This window comes from Sarcophilus harrisii, chromosome 3 (genome assembly GCF_902635505.1).
Source record: "Sarcophilus harrisii chromosome 3, mSarHar1.11, whole genome shotgun sequence".
NCBI classification, from domain to species: domain Eukaryota; kingdom Metazoa; phylum Chordata; class Mammalia; order Dasyuromorphia; family Dasyuridae; genus Sarcophilus; species Sarcophilus harrisii.
This window is the reverse complement of record NC_045428.1, coordinates 604,845,021-604,865,752: the sequence shown is the minus strand read 5'-3', so window position 1 is coordinate 604,865,752 and position 20,732 is coordinate 604,845,021. Positions and strand designations below refer to the sequence as shown.

General features: G+C 49.7%; 1 protein-coding gene across 1 annotated transcript; it reads left to right on the top strand.

The window, feature by feature from the left end:
- Positions 1-3,925: 3,925 nt before the first annotated feature.
- Positions 3,926-16,378, top strand: KIAA1586 (KIAA1586 ortholog). The gene is made up of 4 exons (XM_031963964.1): positions 3,926-8,350; positions 8,682-8,783; positions 13,376-13,596; positions 14,144-16,378. Exons 1-4 carry the CDS (start codon positions 8,083-8,085, stop codon positions 16,337-16,339), a joined length of 2,787 nt encoding a protein of 928 aa, XP_031819824.1. The 5' UTR covers positions 3,926-8,082; the 3' UTR covers positions 16,340-16,378.
- Positions 16,379-20,732: the final 4,354 nt, after the last annotated feature.

The following is a 20,732-nucleotide window of genomic DNA, read 5'->3' as shown; positions in this document are numbered from 1 at the left end:
AGGACTTGGGCTTCAGCCTCCAGTCCACTTGTCTTCTCTAGCTCCAAATGAATCTAGCTGAGGCTCCTTGCTTATATGCTCTACCCTGAGTATAAACCAATCATTCTATCACCAGGAAACCATATTTGTTGTAAGATTAAATCTATCATACTGAATTTAGAGAACTATTAAGCACCATGCTAAACTAGATAACCATTGTCTCATCAATTCCACTTAATTAGCACCTTGTAAGAATCCTCCTTTCAAGTTCAGAGTTCTGGCCCATAACAGGAAGGGAGATAAGATGGAGGAAAATTAAAAATCAGCAATAATGAAGGGTATGAATTTAGAAGAAAACGAGAGCATCCATTCTAAAATAACATGCAACGCTGTTTTCAAGCAACTTGAAACAAAAGTTTGCGGAGTTCACAATGATGAAATGGGAGTGGAATTGGTTGTGCTTCATTGAATTAAAAAAAAAATCAGGTCACCAAGATCTCAAAAAGCAACAGTAAATGACGGATATTGTTTAAAAAGGTATTTGGGGACTAGCTTAAGAGTGCCCAGAGACAAATAATATCAAGGATGTGCGCTCATAATGAAATATCCAAATGATTAAAGGAAAAGTCAGAGGCGGCCGGTGGAAGGGTGGATGTTAGATCTGAGATCAGGAAAACCTGAATTCAAATTCAACTTTAGACGCTCACTAGTCAACATTCCCCCTTATCACCTTCAGAAGTTGGTATTTCTAAGAGTGAGAACAACAGGAGAAAGGGGTAGAGATGGGGGGACAGCCCACAAGACTAACCTAGAGATTCTTTAGAGGAGGGAACCCAAGCTAGGGAACTTTGAAGCTTTAATTCCAAGAGGGACTTGGAAGTGATGAGGTCCTGGGTCACTAGGCGGGCTTGGCAAGGAGAGCCTGAAATGCTGATAAAACCACTTCCTGAGGCAAGCAAGGAAGGGCACTGAGGGGCGTCGGTGGAGGAGGTCCAGCCAGAAAGCTGAGTTATGCCGAAGCACTGAGGCTGCTTCCCCTCAGAGGGCCCACGGCCTCTTGCTGAACCCCTTCTGAGTCAGCCCACCAGCCTCCTGCCCCGGGGTGACCTTCCCTTCGCCCTGCCCCCATGGCGTCCCCCATGTGACGGGCACCAGGCGATGGGGGCACCAAAAGCGGGGCTTGGTCACGGGAAGCGCTCGCCATGGCCATTCTCTTTGGCAAAAGGCACATTTATTGGGGGAATCAGTCACACGGGTCATCACTGGGCACGGCGGCCATGAAGCAGGCGGGAGAGCTAATAACTAAGGACGGGAGGGGCACTTTCCTGGTGGAACCTGCGTTTGCCGGAGAAAGGGAAAGCCACGAGGCCGGGCTGCGAGGAGGAAAAGTGGGCCTTGTACCGGAGGGCCTCCCCGGGGCCACGGCTGCCATCTCTGAGGGCCCCCGCAGAGGGGGGTCTCGGGCTCGCTGCGCCCTGGGCTCCTGATGGAGAGCCCCCCCTGCCCGCCTCGGAACCCTTCTTCCCCAAATCTTCCCCAGTTCCTCCACTGGCCCGCGCCGGCACCGAGGACCTCGCGTCCCCCGCACCGACCCAGGGCTGCGGCGCCCACGCTCTCCCCGCTGCTCCCGAAAGTCGGGGCCAGACGCTGAGCCACGAACCAGGCTCTGGCTCGCGGCCTCCAAGGGGCCGCCGCGGACGCTTAACCAGGGGCTCGGCCCGCGATGGGCAGACGCAGCCCGGGAGCCAGCTCAGAGCCCCTGGGGGGGGGGGGAGAGGGCGGGGCCCGGGGCGGGGCCGGGGCGGGGCCGGGGCGGGGAGGCCTGAGTGGGAGGGGACCGCCCACCAGAGGGGCCTAGGGAAGCCTTGGGCGCAGACTGGGCATGCGCGGAGGCCCCGCAGCCGGCCCCACTGCGGGACGGGAGCGGCGTCGCGGAAGGCGCTGACCCTGAGCATGCGCAGAGGCTCCCAGGCCCTGCGCAGTGCCGGGAGGTGAGGGCGGAGGGCCAGCATGCGCAGAAACTCGGCGCTTCGAGGCCCGGCACTGCGGCGGCTCCCGGAGGGGGTCAGAGTGAGCGTGCGCAGGGGCTCCTCCGTCTGAGGGACAGAGTGTGGGGGTCGCGGGGAGGGCAAGGAAGGAGAGAGGGGGAGGACGCCGTGCCCCGTTAGGTTCGGGGTTAGCCTTTTTCACTCTGCATCTGCCGCGAGAGGGGCTGGGCCTCGGCACCATTTGGCTCCGCTCACTGCCCTGCTCTTTTGCCCCTGTGGCTCCCTATTACCCGCCTCCGGACCCCTGGGCTCTCCCCAAGTGCCAGGCGCACAGCAGGCGCTTAATAGCATCGGGGGACCCCGGAGTAGCGGGTCCTGTAGTGCCTGCGTGGGGGGGGGGGGCGCTGCGCAAGTGGCTGGGTGCACAGTGCGCAGATGCGTGGGTCTGGGAGTGCGCCTCAGGGGGCGGATCTGCACAGGGGTGTGAGTGTGTACATGCCGATGTGTCTGTGCAGAGGTGGGTGTGTATGTGCACGCGGACATGCATTGTGCACACGTGTGTGTGCGCACAGGGGTGTGTGTGTGCACAGGGGTGTGAGTGTGTACATGCCGATGTGTCTGTGCAGAGGTGGGTGTGTGTGTGCACGTGGACATGCATTGTGCACACGTGTGTGTGCGCACAGGGGTGTGTGTGCACAGGGGTGTGTGTGTGCACAGGGGTGTGAGTGTGTACATGCCGATGTGTCTGTGCAGAGGTGGGTGTGTATGTGCACGTGGGCATGCATTGTGCACACGTGTGTGTGCGCACGCACAGAGGTGTGTGTGTGTGTGCACGTGGACATGCATTGTGCACACATGTGTGTGCGCACAGGGGTGTGTGCGTGCACAGAGGTGGGTGTGTGTTTGCACGTGGACATGCATTGTGCACACATGTGTGTGCGCACAGGGGTGTGTGTGTGCACAGAGGTGGGGTGTGTGTGCACGTGGACATGCATTGTGCACACGTGTGTGTGCACACGTGTGTGCGCGCACAGGGGTGTGTGTGTGCACGTGGACATGCATTGTGCACACGTGTGTGTGCACACGTGTGTGTGCGCACAGGGGTGTGTGTGTGTGCACGTGGACATGCATTGTGCACACGTGTGTGTGCGCACAGGGGTGTGTGTGTGCACAGGGGTGTGTGTGTGTGCACAGGGGTGTGTGTGTACATGCCGATGTGTCTGTGCAGAGGTGGGTGTGTGTGTGCACGTGGGCATGCATTGTGCACACGTGTGTGTGCGCACGCACAGAGGTGGGGGTGTGTGTGCACGCAGATATGCATTGTGCACACGTGTGTGCTCGTGTGCATGAGTCCGCGCGGTGCACGCACATTTATGGAGCCACACAAACGCACTCACAGGCACGTGCACATCTGGGGATCTGTCCGCATGGAAGTATAATCGGCATGGATTTCCGGATTGTTCGGTGGGGTCTGTCTACACTTACACACGTACACGCCCACCTAGCCAGGCTTCCAAGTGACCCCCCCCGGGTCCCCTGTGGGGCAGCCGGAAGCCCCGGTCCTCACCATGCGCTGGCAGGGGCTGCCGAGCCAGAGAGCCTTTGGGGGGTTCCGGCCTGGGCCCTGGGGCCAAATCTGGCCTCCCTGGTGGCTGTGGGCTAGGGCAGGCCGGGCCCCGCAGACGGGTCACTCTCTGGCCACTGCTGGTCACAAATCCAGGAGCAATGGGGAGGGAGGGAATGACAGCCGGAGCGGTGTCTGTAGGGCTCTGTTTATAGAGGTGGGAGTCCTGAATGGGGGGGGCCTGATGAGGTCACCTCCTGAGGTCATTTGGGGAGGGGGTCTCAGACTGGGCTGGGCCTGATCCTGAGGGAGACCCAGACCAGGAGACAGGAAGCGCAGAAGCAGAAGAGAGGCGGGACCGTGGGAGGATGAGGGCGGGCCGGGGGTGGGCCAAACCCAGGACGCCAAGCCCGGACAGCCTTCCTGGGCCTCTAATGGGGCCGGGCACACGGCATGACTGATTGTCCAAGAGACTGGTAGGAGGCAGAGAGGAGTCTCTGAGGAAAGGCCAGGGAGACTGGGGTTCGAGCCGGGCGCGGTGGGCAACCGGGGCAGACATTCGGCTGCTTGAACAGAATGCGGAGAGGCAAGATGCGTCCCCCACCCCCCCGGAGGGTCCCCTCGTCCTCATGCACTCTAGCCGTGTGGCCCTTTGGGTGCTTGATGGGAGACCCCGTATTTGCTCCTGCTCTCTCAGGTGCCCCCAACACTGCTTGGCAGGACCCTCTCCCCTGACAGTGAGCCCAGTGTCATGTGGCTTCTCCAAGCCGCGGTTCAGGGGCCTGGACAGCGTTGAGCATCAGGCCTCCTTGGCACGTCGAGCCCCTGCGTTCCAACTCCAGCCTCAGGCCGGCCCCGCAGGTGGCATCCTGGGTCCCTCAGCACCTAGCTTAGTGTAGACGCTTCCATCCTTGGCAGGACGTGTCCCCTGCACCCCCAGTCCCCCTGTTACTGGGGGGGTGACAGGAAAGACATAAACAGAAGCACCTGACCAAGTCCTCAGCAGGTGGCGCGGGCTTGGGGTGCCCGGACAGGGAAGCCCGTTAAAAGGTCTGGGACCATGGCCCAGTGCTTCTATTTTTCCTGTCTCCATATCGGGAGGGGCTCTCTCTGAGCCTCCCTTCCGCCCACCCCAGGCCAGGGACGGGACTGTAGGAGATCCCAGTGGACACAAAGGTCAAGGGCTGGAGGACGCGGCGTCACCAAGTTCCAGGAAGTGTGTGTGTGTGTGGGAAGCGGCATTTGTTAAACACCTCCTGTGTGCCCAGCACTTTACAGCCATGGCCCTCATGACAACCCTGGGAGGTGGGAGCCATTCACAGCCCCGTTTCCCAGCTGAGGAAGCTGGGGGATGCCCAGGGAAGGATGGGGGAGGCGCCCTCGGCCGCCTCTGATGAAACTGCTGGGAAATGACCAGCTTCTGTCAGTGAGTGGAAGAAAGAGTGAAAACCACCCACTGTGTGCTGACCCTTTTTGCCTCAATTTCCTCAGCACCCTCCTTACGGAGGCTATTGGGAGGGTCAAACAGGAAAGTCTGTAAAGTGCTTAGCTTAGTAGGTGCTTCAGAAGTGTTTATTCCCTCCCCTTCAGCCACCACCATCTTCTCAAAGAAAGCAGAAGCACACACACGGGCCAATTGACATTAGGCACTATGCGCCAGGCCCTGGGAGAGATTTCGCACCAGGAGGATGGTCCTGCTGTCCGACTTCGGTCCTGGGTCCTCCTGAAGGCCCCCCTGCCTCGCTGGGCCCTTGTGCTCTGGCTGCCATCTTGGATATCCATCCAAGCTTTAAGAGAACATCTCTGCTTCAATCCCCTTGTTCCCAGAGATCCCCCCACCAGAGGCCCCCAGACAAAGGAGGGAGTGAGAGGGACCAAGTCCTCCACACCCAGTGGGATACCTCTGTGAGAGCACCTCTGTGGGAGCACCTATGTGGGGACACTCTGTGAGAGCACCTCTGTGGGAGCATCTCTGCAGGAGCACCTCTGTGGGGACACTCTGGGAGCACCTCTGCGGGGACACTCTGTGAGAGCACCTCTGTGGGAGCACCTCTGTGGGGACACTCTGTGGGAGCATCTCTGTGGGGACACTCTGTGAGAGCACCTCTGTGGGAGCACCTCTGCAGGAGCACCTCTGTGGGGACACTCTGTGAGAGCACCTCTGTGGGAGCATCTCTGCAGGAGCACCTCTGTGGGGACACTCTGGGAGCACCTCTGCGGGGACACTCTGTGAGAGCACCTCTGTGGGAGCACCTCTGCAGGAGCACCTCTGTGGGGACACTGTGAGAGCACCTCTGTGGGAGCACCTCTGTGGGGACACTCTGTGGGAGCACCTCTGTGGGAGCACCTCTGTGGGGACACTCTGTGGGAGCACCTCTGTGGGGACACTCTGTGGGAGCACCTCTGTGGGAGTACCTCTGTGGCGCTCCTCTGTGGGAGCATCTCTGCAGGGACAAGGCGGAGCTGGGCTTCCCGGCTCCCCTGGTGCCAGGCTCGCATAAGTCCAAGGCGGGCAGGGTTTGGGCGCTTTCATCCCCGTTCTCTGAGAGCCTACTGTGTGCTGGGGACTCGGGCCTGGCCCGGGCCCCGGTTTGCCGTGTGCGCCCCCTCGCAGTCGGTTTCTGTTGCTGACGCCGCGCCCTCCAGCCCTTGTCCTTCCGGTCCCCGGGATCTCCCTTAGTCCGGTCCCCGGCCCGGGGTGGGGGGAAGGGAGGCTCGGCCCCTCCCGAGAGCCCGGCATCCCCATTGTACAGATGAGGGAGATGAGGCAGCCAGAGCTGAACGGTTCTGACTAAAGGATCGGAGGCTGAACTTGAACCCTGGGCCAGGCGGGGATTCCTGGGGAACGCCCCAGGGGGGCCGAGTGTGAGGGGGGGAGGGGGGAGGCCCTGGGGGAGGGAGCGTCTGGCCGGAGCTCTGGGCCCCTGGGATGGGCCGCTGGGGCCTCCAGGGTGACGGCCCCGCCCTTCTGCTCTCCTCCCCCAGGCAACGAGGGAGGAATGACGTCAGGGCCGGCCCGGCTCCGGGTGAGTCACCTCCTCCCCTCCCCCCAGAGTCTGGTCCCGGGGGGCGGAGCCCCAGAGCCTGGGGGCGTGGCTCCTCGGAGTTGGGGCTCCCTGGGCCTTTTCAAGCCCCTGCCCCCTGATGCTTGTGGGGCCCCTTGGGGAGAGCCTGCGGGCGAGGCTGGGCCCACACAAGGCCCGGGGTAAGCAGCCAGCATTTATTAAGCCCCTACTGCATGCAGACACGTGCTAAGCACCCTCCCAAGCCGTCCAGCCCCTCCCCCCCAGGCACGGGGCCCCCCAGACAAAGCGCCTCGTTCCTGGCGGGCCGCTGCGCCAGCCCTTCAGAGGCCGGGACACGCCCCCAGGCTTCACCTTCCCCGTTGGGGGCAGCCCCCGCGGGGAGTCTGCCCCCTTCCCCCTGGGTCCGGCCGCGCTTTCGCCTTGCTCCCCGCCAGCCTGGGGGACCAGGGGGGTGACCTGTCGGCCCCCTCCCGGCCACGGGCCCGTGTGGAGGCTTTGAGCCTTCAGGTCCTTCTCTGAGAGTTGGGGCGCGCACTCACCCGCGGGAGGGGCTCCGGGCGCACCCCTGGCCAGGCCTGGTCCCCGCCCTGCGCCACCTGCCCGGGGGCGTCCAAGCGGCTTTTGTGCGCACTGGGGGGGGGCAGGCCTCTGTCCCCACCCCCTCCCTCATCTCCACTCTTGCCTGGCCCCCCCGTCCCCCTCGGGGCTCCCTCTGGCGCCGGCCGCTTGCCCCCCCGCTCTGCGGTTGTGGCCTGGCTCTGCCCGGGGCCTCCGCCAAGCCCCCTCCCGTGGGGGCCCCGGGACCCCGCTGACTTTTCCCGTTGGGGCTGGTGCCTCCTGGCGGGATCAGGCCTTCCCCAGAGTCCAGCCTCGGGCGAGGCTCCTGCCTGGCCCCTCAGTGCCCACGCCTGACCCCGAAGCCCCTCCGGCCCGAGCGCTGTAGCCTCCCCTTTCCCCCCTTGGCCAGAGGAGAGCGACCTCCCCTGCTTGGCTCACCAGGGACCGGAACCTCAGGAGAACCGGGCCCCCAGACCCAGGGGGCCTGAAACACGGTGCAGACAGCCGGGCCCAGAACACCCTGGGGCTGGAGGGGCAAAGGCTCGGCTGGGGCTGAGCAGGACGGGCCCTGCCCCACCCCCCAGGCTCCAAAGGACACAGGCCCTCTCCCTCCTCCCTCCCCCTCCCTCTCTCAGGGCTCCCTTCCCCACTCGGTCCCACCACCCTCCTCTGGCTCACCCCGGGGAAGCCCCGGTACCAGAGGGCACAGGTCGGCCCCCACAGAAAGGCAGGAGGTGACCGCCGGCCATGAGGGCTGGGGTGCCTGGGAAGGGCAGCCTGGAGGGGCCCGTGCCCTCATCTCCCCGATGAGACATGTGGGACCCAAGAGGGGGTCTCCCCGTGCCAGTGCTAGGCCTGGAGCCCCGGGCACCAGCTCCCGAGACCCACGTCTGCACCCAGCCCAGGTGGAGGGAGTCTAGGGGAGGCTCCTCATCTCCCGAGGGACTCAAGGTGGGAGAAGGGAGAGATGGGGCGGCCCATGCCCCGGCCAGCCCGAGCTTTGCCCCCACAAAGGGGATCGCCGCCGCTCGCCTTAGCCAGCACTCTCGGCTTTTGGGACCCCTCCCAGCCCCGGGCCCCCGAGCAGGGCTGTGCTCCATGTTTCAGCCCCCCCATGACCTTCGGCGACGTGGCCGTGGCCTTCTCCCGGGAGGAGTGGCGGCGCCTGAGCCCGGCCCAGAGGGCCCTGTACAGGGACGTGATGCTGGAGACCTACGAGAACCTGGTGTCCGTGGGTAAGTGCGGCCCTCAGCCTCCTCATCGATGACCCCTGGGCCTCTGGGCCCCCCCCCATGGCCCCCCAGGGTCTGCCCAAGTTCTGCTTACTGGGCAAGACCGGTCAAGAGCCTGTGCCCACCAGTGGGCGCTCCCTGCCCGCCAGGTGCCATCCCAGGCTTGGCCTTGGCTTGGCAAAGTCGCAAGCAGATGACGAGGGACCCTCCCCTGTGGCAGGGGCAGGGGAGCGCGCTTTCCTCCTGAGCTGCCTCTGCTTTGGAGGCCCCGGCCCGGCCTAGGCCCCAGGGACCCTCTGGAGGCCCTTTTTCTTTCCCTGGTTTCCATCCCCAGGAGCAGGGCTTCCGCCATCCAAGCCTGAGGTGATCTCCCAGCTGGAGAGGGGAGCTGCACCATGGAGGCCCAAGGCGGGCGTCCCCAGCCCCTCTGGTGCAGGTGAGTGGGGGCAGCAGGTGTCCTGAGGGGGGTCTGCCCTGGCCTCTCTGGGGCCCCCCCTTTTGTGTCCTGAGGTGGTGGCCCTGGCTTAGCCTTCGGGGAGGGGGAGGGGAGCTCTTGGCTTTGGTACCACCAGTTATGGTGATTTGGACTTGATTCTGGGGTCCCCGAGTGAGTTCTAGTCCCTGGCAGATGAGCGGCCCAAGGAAGCGTCCAGAGAGGGCGGCACAAAGTGCCCATCTTCTGAGATAACGCCCACTTAGTGCCCACATCCCCGCCAGGAGATGCAGCCTCAGGGGGCACTCAGGCTGGTGTTGCCCTGCTCATACATGTTATGAGTATTCACTGAGATGCCCGCTTAGTGCCCACATCCCCACCAGGAGATGCTTCCTTGGGGACACTCTCAGGCTGGCGTTGGCCCCCTCTGAGGCCTGAGGGACTCCGCCAGACTCCCTTCCCTGGGTTTTGGCCGTCATCAGGCCGAGGTTCCCCCCAGAGTTTGCTGTTGTGAGTACTTCGGTATAAAGGCCTTTGCCCTCCTTTGGGGAGCCTCCGGAGGCCGTGCTTTTGCCCGAGGGCTCCCCGGGTGCAGCCGCACGGACACTTGCTAATTCTTACCATACACTGGTACGTCGTACGCTGGCACCATCTTTTCCAATAAGTTCCTAACAATTCCCAACTCCTTCAGCAGGGGGATTAGGTGTCCATTTCATCGGAACCCCTTCAGCAATGAAGACCATTTTTGCCAATTTAATGGGTATGATAATCATCTAACATAATAAGGTATAACTTCTCAGAGTTGTTTTTATATTTTATAATGAACAGAAATCAGTCATTTCTGATTTTTCCATCGAGAATGCCGCCTTCCTACTTGTGAATAAGTAAAGTAAATGTGACTTACTAATGTCATTTCCAGTGATCCCCTTCCCCCAGGAGATTTTTCTTTTTTTTTTTTTTTTTCTTTTTTTTTTTTTTTATTTAATAGCCTTTAATTTACAGGATATATACATGGGTAACTTTACAGCATTAACAATTGCCAAACCTCTTGTTCCAATTTTTCACCTCTTACCCCCCCCACCCCCTCCCCTAAATGGCAGGATGACCAGTAGATGTTAAATATATTAAAATATAACTTAGATACACAATAAGTATACATGACCAAAACATTATTTTGCTGTACAAAAAGAATCAGACTCTGAATTATTGTACAATTAGCTTGTGAAGGAAATCAAAGATGCAGGTGTGCATAAATATAGGGATTGGGAATTCAATGTAATGGTTTTTAGTCATCTCCCAGAGTTCTTTTTCTGGATATAGCTAGTTCAGTTCATTACTGCTCCATTAGAAATGATTTGGTTGATCTCGTTGCTGAGGATGGCCTGGTCCATCAGAACTGGTCATCATCTAGTATTGTTGTTGAAGTATATAATGATCTCCCCCAGGAGATTTTTCTTGGCAAAGGTCCTGGAGCCATTTGCCATTTCCTTCTCTAGCTCATGTTACAGATGAGGAAACTTAGGTAAGCAAGGTCAACTGATTTACCTGGGGTCATACAGCTAATAAGTGTCCGAGGCTGGATTTGAACTCAGGCAGATGAATCTTCCTGAGGGGCTGCACTGGCTGCACTGCACCTTCTCCTTGCCCTTTGTACTTCTTCATGTAATGAATTTGTGATAATTCATTATAGCTTTTTTTTTTTTTTTTTTTTTTTTGCTGAGGCAAATGGGGTTATGTGACTTGCCCAGGGTCACACAACTAGGAAGTATTAATCATAGCTTTTGAATAGCCTTTTTAAATAGCCTGCTAAGATGATTTTCTTCCTGAGGGAGAATTTGTTTTATTTTTTATAGAAAATGTACGGGTCATGTTTATGTGAAAATTCTTATAGTCGTATGATATAAATGATGATCCAAACTAACCTCTCTCATCGAAGAAAGTCTTCTTTCCTTAATAGCCTGCATCATTTGCTTAATTGTGACTTGCCGAGGTTCACTTGCCGAACCTTGCCGAAACCTTTCAACTCTGTCATTAGGAGAGATGTCTTGTTTTAAAAAATTGTATTGCTGTATTTTATTTATACTTCACTTTAATTTCCCAACCTGTCGCTTTTCCCTTCTCCAGCCAGAGAGCCATCACTTCAAAGAAAGAAGAAAACTGAAAGGGGGAATTAGACAAAACAACCCACCTAGCTGGTTTTCACAGTATTTCACAGGGCCCTGCTGTGTAGGCTGAGCAAGCCTTTCCTAAGGCCCTACCACACGTAGGCCATGCTAGTATTGGCTTAACGGGCATTGAAATGGGCCTTGAGACTTAATTAGTTGAGACAAATAAGGGCCAGGGCCCTTGGCCTGCTTTTCCCTGGGCCTCTGAGTATAAAGAAGTCGGGACATTACAAGGTGCAACTCCTCCTTCAGGCTTCTGACAATAAATGGTTGCTCATTAATTAGGGGCCATCTGAATAAATTATGGTCCCTGGATGCAGTGGAGCAACCTTTCATTTTCAGGAGTGGCAAATATGAAAAATGCAGAGAAACAGAACAGCTTGCTTCAGGCCGTGCAGGATCCGGAGAACAGAATACAGGGGGTGGAGGGGGGCTTGGGAGTGGCAAACTATGGCTTCTGGGCCGGTATGCTTTATTTTGGATGCTCATGAGCTACGAATGGTTCTTACACTATTAAATAAAATATTTAAGTAAAGTATTATAAAATGTAAAAAACCATTCTTTGCTCAGAAGGCCGTAAGGGAAAAGACGGTGGGTCAGATTGGGCAGTCGGTTGGTGTTTGTCAGCCCCCAGCATATACAGTAACTGCATTCTCATCAACTCTCAGGTTCTCGGGAGTGCTGTGCATCAGCCTTGGTATTGGATAACATTTCTTCTCTGTGTTCTCCCCCATCTCTTTCCCAATAGAGAGGTAAAGGATTAGGGGTGCAGAATAAGGGCAGCTGGATAGTGCAGTGGCTAGAGCACTGGGCCTGGAGTCAGGAAGACTTCAATTCAAATCTGACCTCAGACACTAGCTGTGAGACCCTGGGCAAGTCACTTCACCCTGGGTGCCTCAGTTTGGTGAAAAAGGAAATGGTCTTTGCCAAGAAAATCCCAAGTGGGGTATTGAAGAGTTGGTCATGACTAAAAAACTATCAAAGACAAACATGGCGTGCATAGGGCCTGTTGGACTGTTGGGTTAAACTCTTTATCAGGATGATGGATTCACTTTAGAGTCAGGGTGAAGAATCAGTAAACAGTGTACCCAAAGAAGGCAGCAGTAGCATTGGGAGTCAGGAATCTGGGGCTCTTGGCCTGCCACAGATACCTGGATTTTCTGGGCTCCAGTTCCTCTTCTGTGAATGAGGACATTGGCCAAGAGGAGCACTCTCTTATTCAGCCTCGGAGTAAACTGTTGTGGATAATCACTTGTACTTGAACAACTACAGGTGTTCAAGTGTGTACATAGAACGTGGAAAAGAAAAGGAGAAAATGAGTACAGAGCGCGTAATCGGCCTGAGGCTGTCAGTGATTACATGTGTGTGTGTGTGCACACAATGGAACATGGAAAAGAAAAGGAGAAAACAAGTACAGAGCACGCAATTGGTCTGAGGCTATCAGTGATTACACATGTGTGTGTGTGTGTGTGTGTGTGTGTGTGCACAATGGAACGTGGAAAAGAAAAGGAGAAAACAAGTAAAGAGCACGTAATCAGCCCGAGGCTGTCAGTAATTGTACGTGTGTGTGTACAACAGAACGTGGAAAAGAAAAGGAGAAAATGAGTACAGAGCATGCAATCAGCCCAAGGCTGTCAGTGATTGTGTGTGTGTGTGTGTGTGTATAATGGAACATGGAAAAGAAAAGGAGAAAACAAGTACAGAATATGTAATCGGCCCGAGTCTCTCAGTTAATTGTACATGTGTATAATGGAATAGACATGTGTATAATTGGAAAAGACAATGAGAAAACAAATACAGAGCACAAAATCAGCCTGAGGCTGTCAGTGATTGCCCATGTGCCTGTAAACTTCCATGCATCTGGACTGTTAACTGTGCCGTTAACATGGTGATGCTCCCTTAATGCCTTTGCTTCTCAAGTTCTGCCTTACCCTGAGGCCTCACTCATTTCAAGTCTTCCCATACAAGTATGCCTCATTCTTATTGTTATGGACCAGTATCATTCTTATTCTGGGTCACTGATAGCAGGTTTTGTTTTGTTTCAAGAAATATTATTCTGCCAAGGTTTGTATTGGGAGCTGAGATGTCAAGTTGTTTTTCATTTGAATGATTTTCTGAGATTCTCTCTGTGGGACTGTCATTGTGTCCATCAGGAGTTATATGTTTGCTGTTGAGCATATTGTTTTCACTGAAATTCGTAAGTCCTTACAGGACCCTGGCACGTAAATGATTTTATTGTGGGGATCTGTTATTATTTACTGTTACCATTTACTATTTTTTCACCTGCCATCTCTTCTGGTTCCCCCTTGACTATCTCCATGTGCCCTGGTCCAAACTGAGGTTCTTCCTCTCTGATGGAAACTACAGAGCTTAGAACTTAGATGGCAAAGGGGAGAGTGGTTGATGGTACATTCTTACCTGTTCCTTCAGATTCCCTCCATCAGGAGCCTTGGGATGAAGCCACAGACTTGACTGTGACACAGAGTATCTTCCTGGGCATGGCTGCCAAGGAGAAAGATCCAAAGCACAATCCCTGGTACCCCAGCAGAGGAGAGTGTGGAGAATGGGAGATCGAGGCAGGGACACAGGAGGGCAGCCAGGAAGCACAGGCTCCTGAGGCCCTAGGCCCTCTGCAGAACACTTTTAGTGAGGTGAGCATCCCCCAAGTGAGGCCTGGATGAGATATCTCAGTCCCAGATCCACCTTCCCTCTAGGACTTACAAGAGCAACAGAGAATACCTGAACAAAGCAGATTACACTTGAGTGTTTCACTCCTTGAAAATGATTGGTCAGTTCAGCAAAGAAGTCATGTGCATCATGGACCAGTTGAGGAACAAATTATTTCACTTTAATCTTTCTCATTAATTTAGACGAAAATGTCAATGAATGTTGTGTTGCAACTACATTCTTCCATTTGCCAATGACATGAGGGATTTCTTTGCTGAATCAGATAATAATTAAGCATTTCTTTGTGGCATTATTGTTGGTGATAGAACGATAAAAACTGACAGTGAATTTTACAAGAAATCGCCAGACTTACTCAAAGTATACGTGAAAACACTCAAATACAAGTTTGTTAGCTTAAAATACATGCTATATCAAAAATTATGTAGAGAAATTGCCAGAATGTTTATGATAATTTTAATAATAATATTCAAACAGTATCGTGAATTTTACTAACTTAAAATTATTTTTCAGATTATGTTCCCTAAAATATCTAAACGACAAAGTGATCTACTGATTTTTTTTAATGTGAAGAAGGTGAAGACAGACACAGAAAATGATCATAGGAATGAGGATCATTATGAAGTGCTGGAACCAGTCGAACCCAATTTTGAATCTCTTGAACAACTAGTCATTGAAGAGCAATCATCATGTTCCCAAAAGGAAAAAATAGATAATCTTATTCTCCCAGATTGTTGGAACAAAAAACAAGCATTTCTGTTTACAGAACAGTACAAATGGCTTGAAATAAAAGAGGGGAAATTAGGCTGTAAGGATTGTTCAACAGTTCGGCATTTAGGAGTGACAGCAGAAAAGCACATCCATGTGTCCAAGGAATGGAGTGCATATTTAATAACTCCAAATGGCAGTAATAAAATTACAAGGCAAGCTTCTCTGAGAAAAAAAATTAGGGAACATGATGTTTCTAAAGCTCATAGTAAAATTCAGGATTTGTTAAAAGAATCGGCAAATGACTCAATTTCAAATATAATACATAGACTAAATAATAAAAATATTGATGCTACTGTAAGAGTTTTCAAAACAGTTTACAGTTTAATCAAATGTAATAGGCCTTTATCTGATATTGAGAGGGCAATAGAATTACAAGAGAAAAATGGAATAGATATAGGCAATTGTTTGCGGACACGATATAGTGCAACAAGAATAGCAGAACACATTGCAAAAGAAATCAAGATGAAGATATTTAAGAATATCATAGAAGAGAATGCCAAAATCTGCATCATCATTGACGAGATATCGACAGTTTCAAAGAAGAGCACCCTAGTGATTTATCTTCAGTGTGCGGTTCAGTCCACACCTGCCCCCATCATGTTATTTGTTGCTTTAAAAGAATTGGTGTGGACCACAACAGAGTGCATCTTCAATATGTTGTTGTCTACGTTAGACAATTACGGCTTCAATAATGAATATTTGAAAGCAAACTTAGTTGCGTTTTGTTCTGATGGGGCTAATAAAATTCTGGGAAGAAAGTCTGGAGTAGCTACAAAGCTGTTAGAAAATTTTCCTAAAATCATCTTTTGGCCCTGCTTAAATCACCGACTACAGTTATCGCTTGATGATTCAATATCTGAAATAAAACAAGTTAATTATTTTAAAATATTTCTGGATAAAATGTATTCTATTTATCACCAATCTAATAAAAATCAAACTGAGCTAGAAACTGTAGCTAAAGAACTTGAAACTGAAATTATTCAAATTGGTCAAGTTTTGGGTCCAAGATGGGCTGCATGTAGTTTACGAGTTGCCACTGCTGTATGGCATGCATATCCTACATTATATATGCATTTTTCTCATTCTTCTTCTTCTTACTCTGGTTTGGCAAAGAGATTGGCTGACATTAATTTCTTGCAAGACCTTGCTCTAATGATTGACATTCTTGAAGAACTTTCATTGCTTTCAGTTGCATTGCATTTGCAGTCAAGATCGACCAACATTCAGAAGGCACAAAAATTAATCAAATGCACCATAAGAGCTTTGGAAAGATTGAAGACTAGTACTGGAAAGCATGAATCTCAAGTTGAAGATTTAATGAAGTCGGACAAGTTTAAAGATATTCCATTTGGTAAACATAACACATTTAATGCTCTTCCTAGGAATATGCTTCTAGAAAATATAATTCAACACATGAACTTACGTCTCTTATCTGATAGAAGTGATGAAGCTACTTTTCATTATCTTGATTTATTAGAGCCATCTCCTTGGCCTTTTGAAGAACTAACTTCACCATGGAGAACTGGTGAAAAAAATGTACATCACTTAAATGAAATTTTAAAACATGAAATTGATTTAAATAATTTTCATGATTTTGTGGATAATAATATAGAAGCAAACAATGTTCCAATACCTGTAACCATACAGAAAGCTAAAAAGATTGTAAGTACTATTGCCATCAGTACAGCTGAAACTGAAAGAGGTTTCCGTTTAATGAATATAATTTGTACGAGGGTGAGAAATAGTCTAACAGTAAATTATGTATCTGATTTAGTGACAATAAATTTATTAGGAAAAGAATTAGCAGATTGGGATGCAACTCCATTTGTCAAATCATGGTTAAATTGCAACCATAGGCTGGCTACGGATACAAGAGTTCGGCAAAAGTCATCAAGAACATTTTGTAAAAATCCATTGGCTCCATGGAATTTACAATAAAGAATATTGTATATTTCAGCAAGAATTGTAAATTGTGTGCTATGCTTCCTTTATATTAGATATAATTTATTATAATAAGCTTAAGTGTATGTGTGTGTGTATGTGTATGTTTTTCTGAATCTCCTGGAGTCAATTCTGGTTGAGCCTCCTAGTTTATATATGTTCTCTCAAAGGTGTGAATCTTGTAGAACTCTAGTAAGTACTAAGTACATAATCATTGTCTCTATCAATGCCAGTGACTTAGCACCTTGTAAGAATCCTAACATTTATGGATCTGTATATTTCTCACCCTGTTTACTTCAGTTTTCTCATCTGTAAAATGAGCTGGAAAAGGAAATGGCAAACTATTACAGTGTTTTTGCCAAGAAAATCCCAAAAGGGGTCACAAAGATTTGGACATGACTGAAAACAACTAAATAATATACCTATATATGTATATATAATACATATCCACATATCCACACATGGCTGTCTCATGATTACAAAGTTTGCAAATGGGGTAGGGATTTGAACTCTGGTCACCCAACCTTTGTTTTTGTCTTAACATAGTGAAGTAGGTACAAAAGCTGATTTTACTTGACAAATTATATTAAACTCCAAGACTATAGTAAGAGATTCATAACTTTTCCAATCTTCTTAACACCTTGTCCCCTCCTACATATTCTGTGATCCACCAGCCTCCTCCAACAAGCCATCCTTTCCCCTCCCACCCCCTTCCCCCGCCCATTTTCTGTAACTCCTCTTATGCTGAGACCATTCTTGCCATCTCCAGGCTTCCCTGCTTCCATCAGATAAATCTCCTAAAATTCTACTTTCTGTAATGTCCTGATGCCCTTTAACACTACTTCTTTGCTTCTGTGGAAAATCCCCAAATTATCCTGTCTGTATCTTGTTTATATATAATTGTTTGTATATTGTCTTCCCTTGTAGACTGTAAGCTTCTTGAGGACAGGAACTTTTTTTTTTTTTTTTGAGCTAATTTTAAAAAAAATTATTAAAGCTTTTTAATTCTCAAAACGTATGCATGGATAATGTTTCAACATTAACCCTTTCAAAATCTTGTGTTCCAGTTCCCCTCCTTTTTCCCCTCCTCCAGATGGCAAGTAATCCAATATAGTTTAAACATGGTAGAAATATATGTTAAATCCAATATATGCATACATATTTATACAATTATCTTGCTGCACCAGAAAAATCAAATCAAAAAAAAGAGAAAGAAAATAAAATGCAAGCAAACAAAAAGAGTGAAAATGTTATGTTGTGATCCACACTCAGTTCCCACAGTCCTCTCTCTGGGTACAGATGGGAACTGGCCTGGATCATCTCATTGTTGAAAAGAGCCATGTCTGTTAGGATTGATCATGGTCTTATTGTTCATAACATTTCTAGTAGTCTTTAAAGTTTAGCAAGCATTTAGCGATATTATCTCATATGACCATCTAACCATCCTAGGAATTGCTGCGGTTATTATCCCACTTTTTGAAGTTTTTCAGTCATGTTTTGAGTCTATGTGACCTTATGGACATGTCCACAGGATTTTTTTTTTTTTTTTTTGGCAAAGATCCCAAGGTGGTTTGCCATTTCCTTCTCCAGGGGGTCCCAATCGTAAAGATGAGGAACTAAGGCCAATAAAAATTAACGGATTGCTCAGAGTCACTGTTTAAATTCTTTTAACTCTAGGCCTAGCGCTTTATCCACTGTAACCTCCCAGCTGCCTCCATCCCCATCTTACAGATGGGAAACTGAGTCAGATATTAAGTGATTTTTCCCAAGCTGGCATTGGAATCCAGGTTGGCCCAAGTCCAATGCTCTCTATCCACTGCACCATCTGCTTCCCTTTAAAAGTAGAATATTAGATGTAGTGGTTTATGAAACATGATAGATATTTTTGTGCTGTTAAATAAAAAAAGAGAAGAAATAGATTATTTCAAAAAGACATGGAAAAACTTCCATGAACTTATACAGAGTGAAGTAAACAGATGCAAAAGAACAATTTATATGATAACATCAGTTTAAAAATGAAAAATTTGGAAGACTTTTATAAATTGATAAATGAAATGACCAGAACTAGGAAGATAATTGTAATGTTCAGGTTAGCTTTCTGGAGGTCCTCCAGAAGAGCCTTGGTCTCAGCAGAACAGACACCACGAGAATGGACAAGAATAGAGTCCAAAGTCTTTATTGTCTCTTACACAGTCTGTGTCTGTCTCAGTCTGACTCGGTCTCCTCCAGCAGTCTGCCAATCTGCCGGTCTCAACCAGTCTCCCCCTGAGTCTGACTTTGTCCCCAGTTTAAATACCCTATTACAATTACATCATCACAGTATACTGAGTATGAGCCAATCTAAAGTGATTATATCATTATGTCATACTAGATATATGTGAACTAGAAAACCATTATCTCATCAATTCCACCTTATTTCAAGTATACTTTTAAGTTACTTCTCCAAAGTTCTGCCCTCTACAGATAATTTATACAATAACAACAATGTAAGAACAACCTGTTAGAAATAATACAATGATAATGAATGATACTCAAGGACTAAAAATGAGACATGCTATCTGGTAATGGCAAAGTTGATGGATTTTGGGTGGAAAAATGAGACTTTTAGTATATAGTGTAATTGAAATTTGTTTTGCTTGATTGCATATTTGTTACAAGAAATTTTTTCTTTTTTATAGTAAGAAACTTGACTTTATTTTTAAATTTTTATTTATTTTTGATACACATCGCTTTATAAATTATGTTGAGAGAGAAAAATCAGAGCAAAAGGGAAAAACGAGAGAGATTAAAAAACCAGAAAAAACAGTGAACATAGTGTGTGTTCATTCATTTTCCTTAGTTCTTTTTCTAGATGCAGATGACATTTTCTGTCCAAAGTATACTGGGATTACTTTGGATCTTTTCTTTTTTTGATTTGTGAAGAAAGTAGAGATAATTATTCACTTAAAAATGGAAAGGGAGAAGAAAGATTTGAAATACTTCATGCATTTTCAGATGAAGTTAATGAGTTATTGCACAAAGTGGAAGCAATTTACAAATGTTTGTCATATAAATTCAAAACAAATTGGTAAAACTTTTTCAAAAGAAGGGAAGAAGAAGGGAAAGAGATAAAAAAGGAAAGGAAAGAAGAGAAAGAAAGGAAAGAAAGAGAAAAGGGACATGAAGAACAGAAAGAATTGAGCCAACACATGGATGGGACGGGACACTGCTCCAACCCTGAAAGAGTCCAGAATCCATTTGGAGTTATTCTTGTTCCCTCAAAGGTCACCTGGGACAGAGACAGAGGCTGATGAATTGTCCAACAAGAGAGGAAGAAAATGAACAAATAATAACAATAGCTATCATTTGTATAATACTTTAAGGGTTTAAGGTTTAACGGAGGCAAACGGAGAGATATATAACTCTAACTTTTATAACCTTAAATGTGAATGGATTAAACAATCCAATAAAACTAAAAAGGTAAAAGATTAGATTTGAAAACCAAACTTCCAAATACAAGAAATGCATTAAAAACAAAACAAAACCCAGAATACAAATGAGCAGCTGGTGGGGGGGGGAAGTTTTTATGCATCACATGCAGAAATCTAAATCTCACTCTCTGATATGGCCATCATCACCCCGAGAGAGGAGTGGAACCCTGAGCTCCACCTCTACTTCTAGAATGTTAAGGATCCATAATTCCACTTCATGCTTACACGTCATTCTTCTGAAGGCTGAATCTAAAGACAGAACCACTGAGCCTGAGACGGTGCTTAATGGGGGGGGGGGGGGGGGAGGTGCTTTTGGACAGCTAGGTGCAGCCTCAGAATCTCACTGTGTGACCCTGGCCAAGTTACCTACTTCAGTTTGCCTTAGTTTCTTCACCTGCAAAATGAGCTGGAGAAAGAAATGCGATATTTCTGCCAAGGAAACCCCACGTGGGTCACAGGCAGTCCCAGGATGTGGAACCACCCGTGACCTAGATTCTCCAGGACTCCCTCCAAGAAATCCCAATTAGCAGTTGACATCAATGACTTTAGGACAGACCTCTGCAGTTGATGGCAAGCCCTGCCTGCTGCGGGGCTAGTGTTACTGCCTCCCCCCGCCCTCTCAGGTGAAGGCTTGGCTTGGGACTGTCCCTGGCTCCCTTCCCAGCCCTCCCGGCCCCACCTCTCTGGGAGCCCCCAGTCACGATCCCCTTGCCCTCCCCCGCCCCCCCGTGGGCAGCCCCGACACAGAGGATGCCCCAGAGGCAAGGACGTAAAATGGACACACAAACGTGGGCATGCAAAGACAAGGACACAGAAACACAAGGACACACAAATGTGGACATGCAAATGCAGACAAGCAAATACAAGGACACAAATGTGGTCACACAAACAAGACACAAACGTGGACACGCAAACGCAAG

Excerpts from the sequence above, each read along its gene's own strand:
- KIAA1586 (XM_031963964.1), top strand. The coding sequence starts at position 8,083 with ATGGGGCGGCCCATGCCCCGGCCAGCCCGAGCTTTGCCCCCACAAAGG. Across the intron at positions 8,351-8,681 it reads CGAGAACCTGGTGTCCGTGG|GAGCAGGGCTTCCGCCATCC; the intron begins GTAAGTGCGGCC and ends TTCCATCCCCAG. Across the intron at positions 13,597-14,143 it reads TGCAGAACACTTTTAGTGAG|ATTATGTTCCCTAAAATATC; the intron begins GTGAGCATCCCC and ends ATTATTTTTCAG.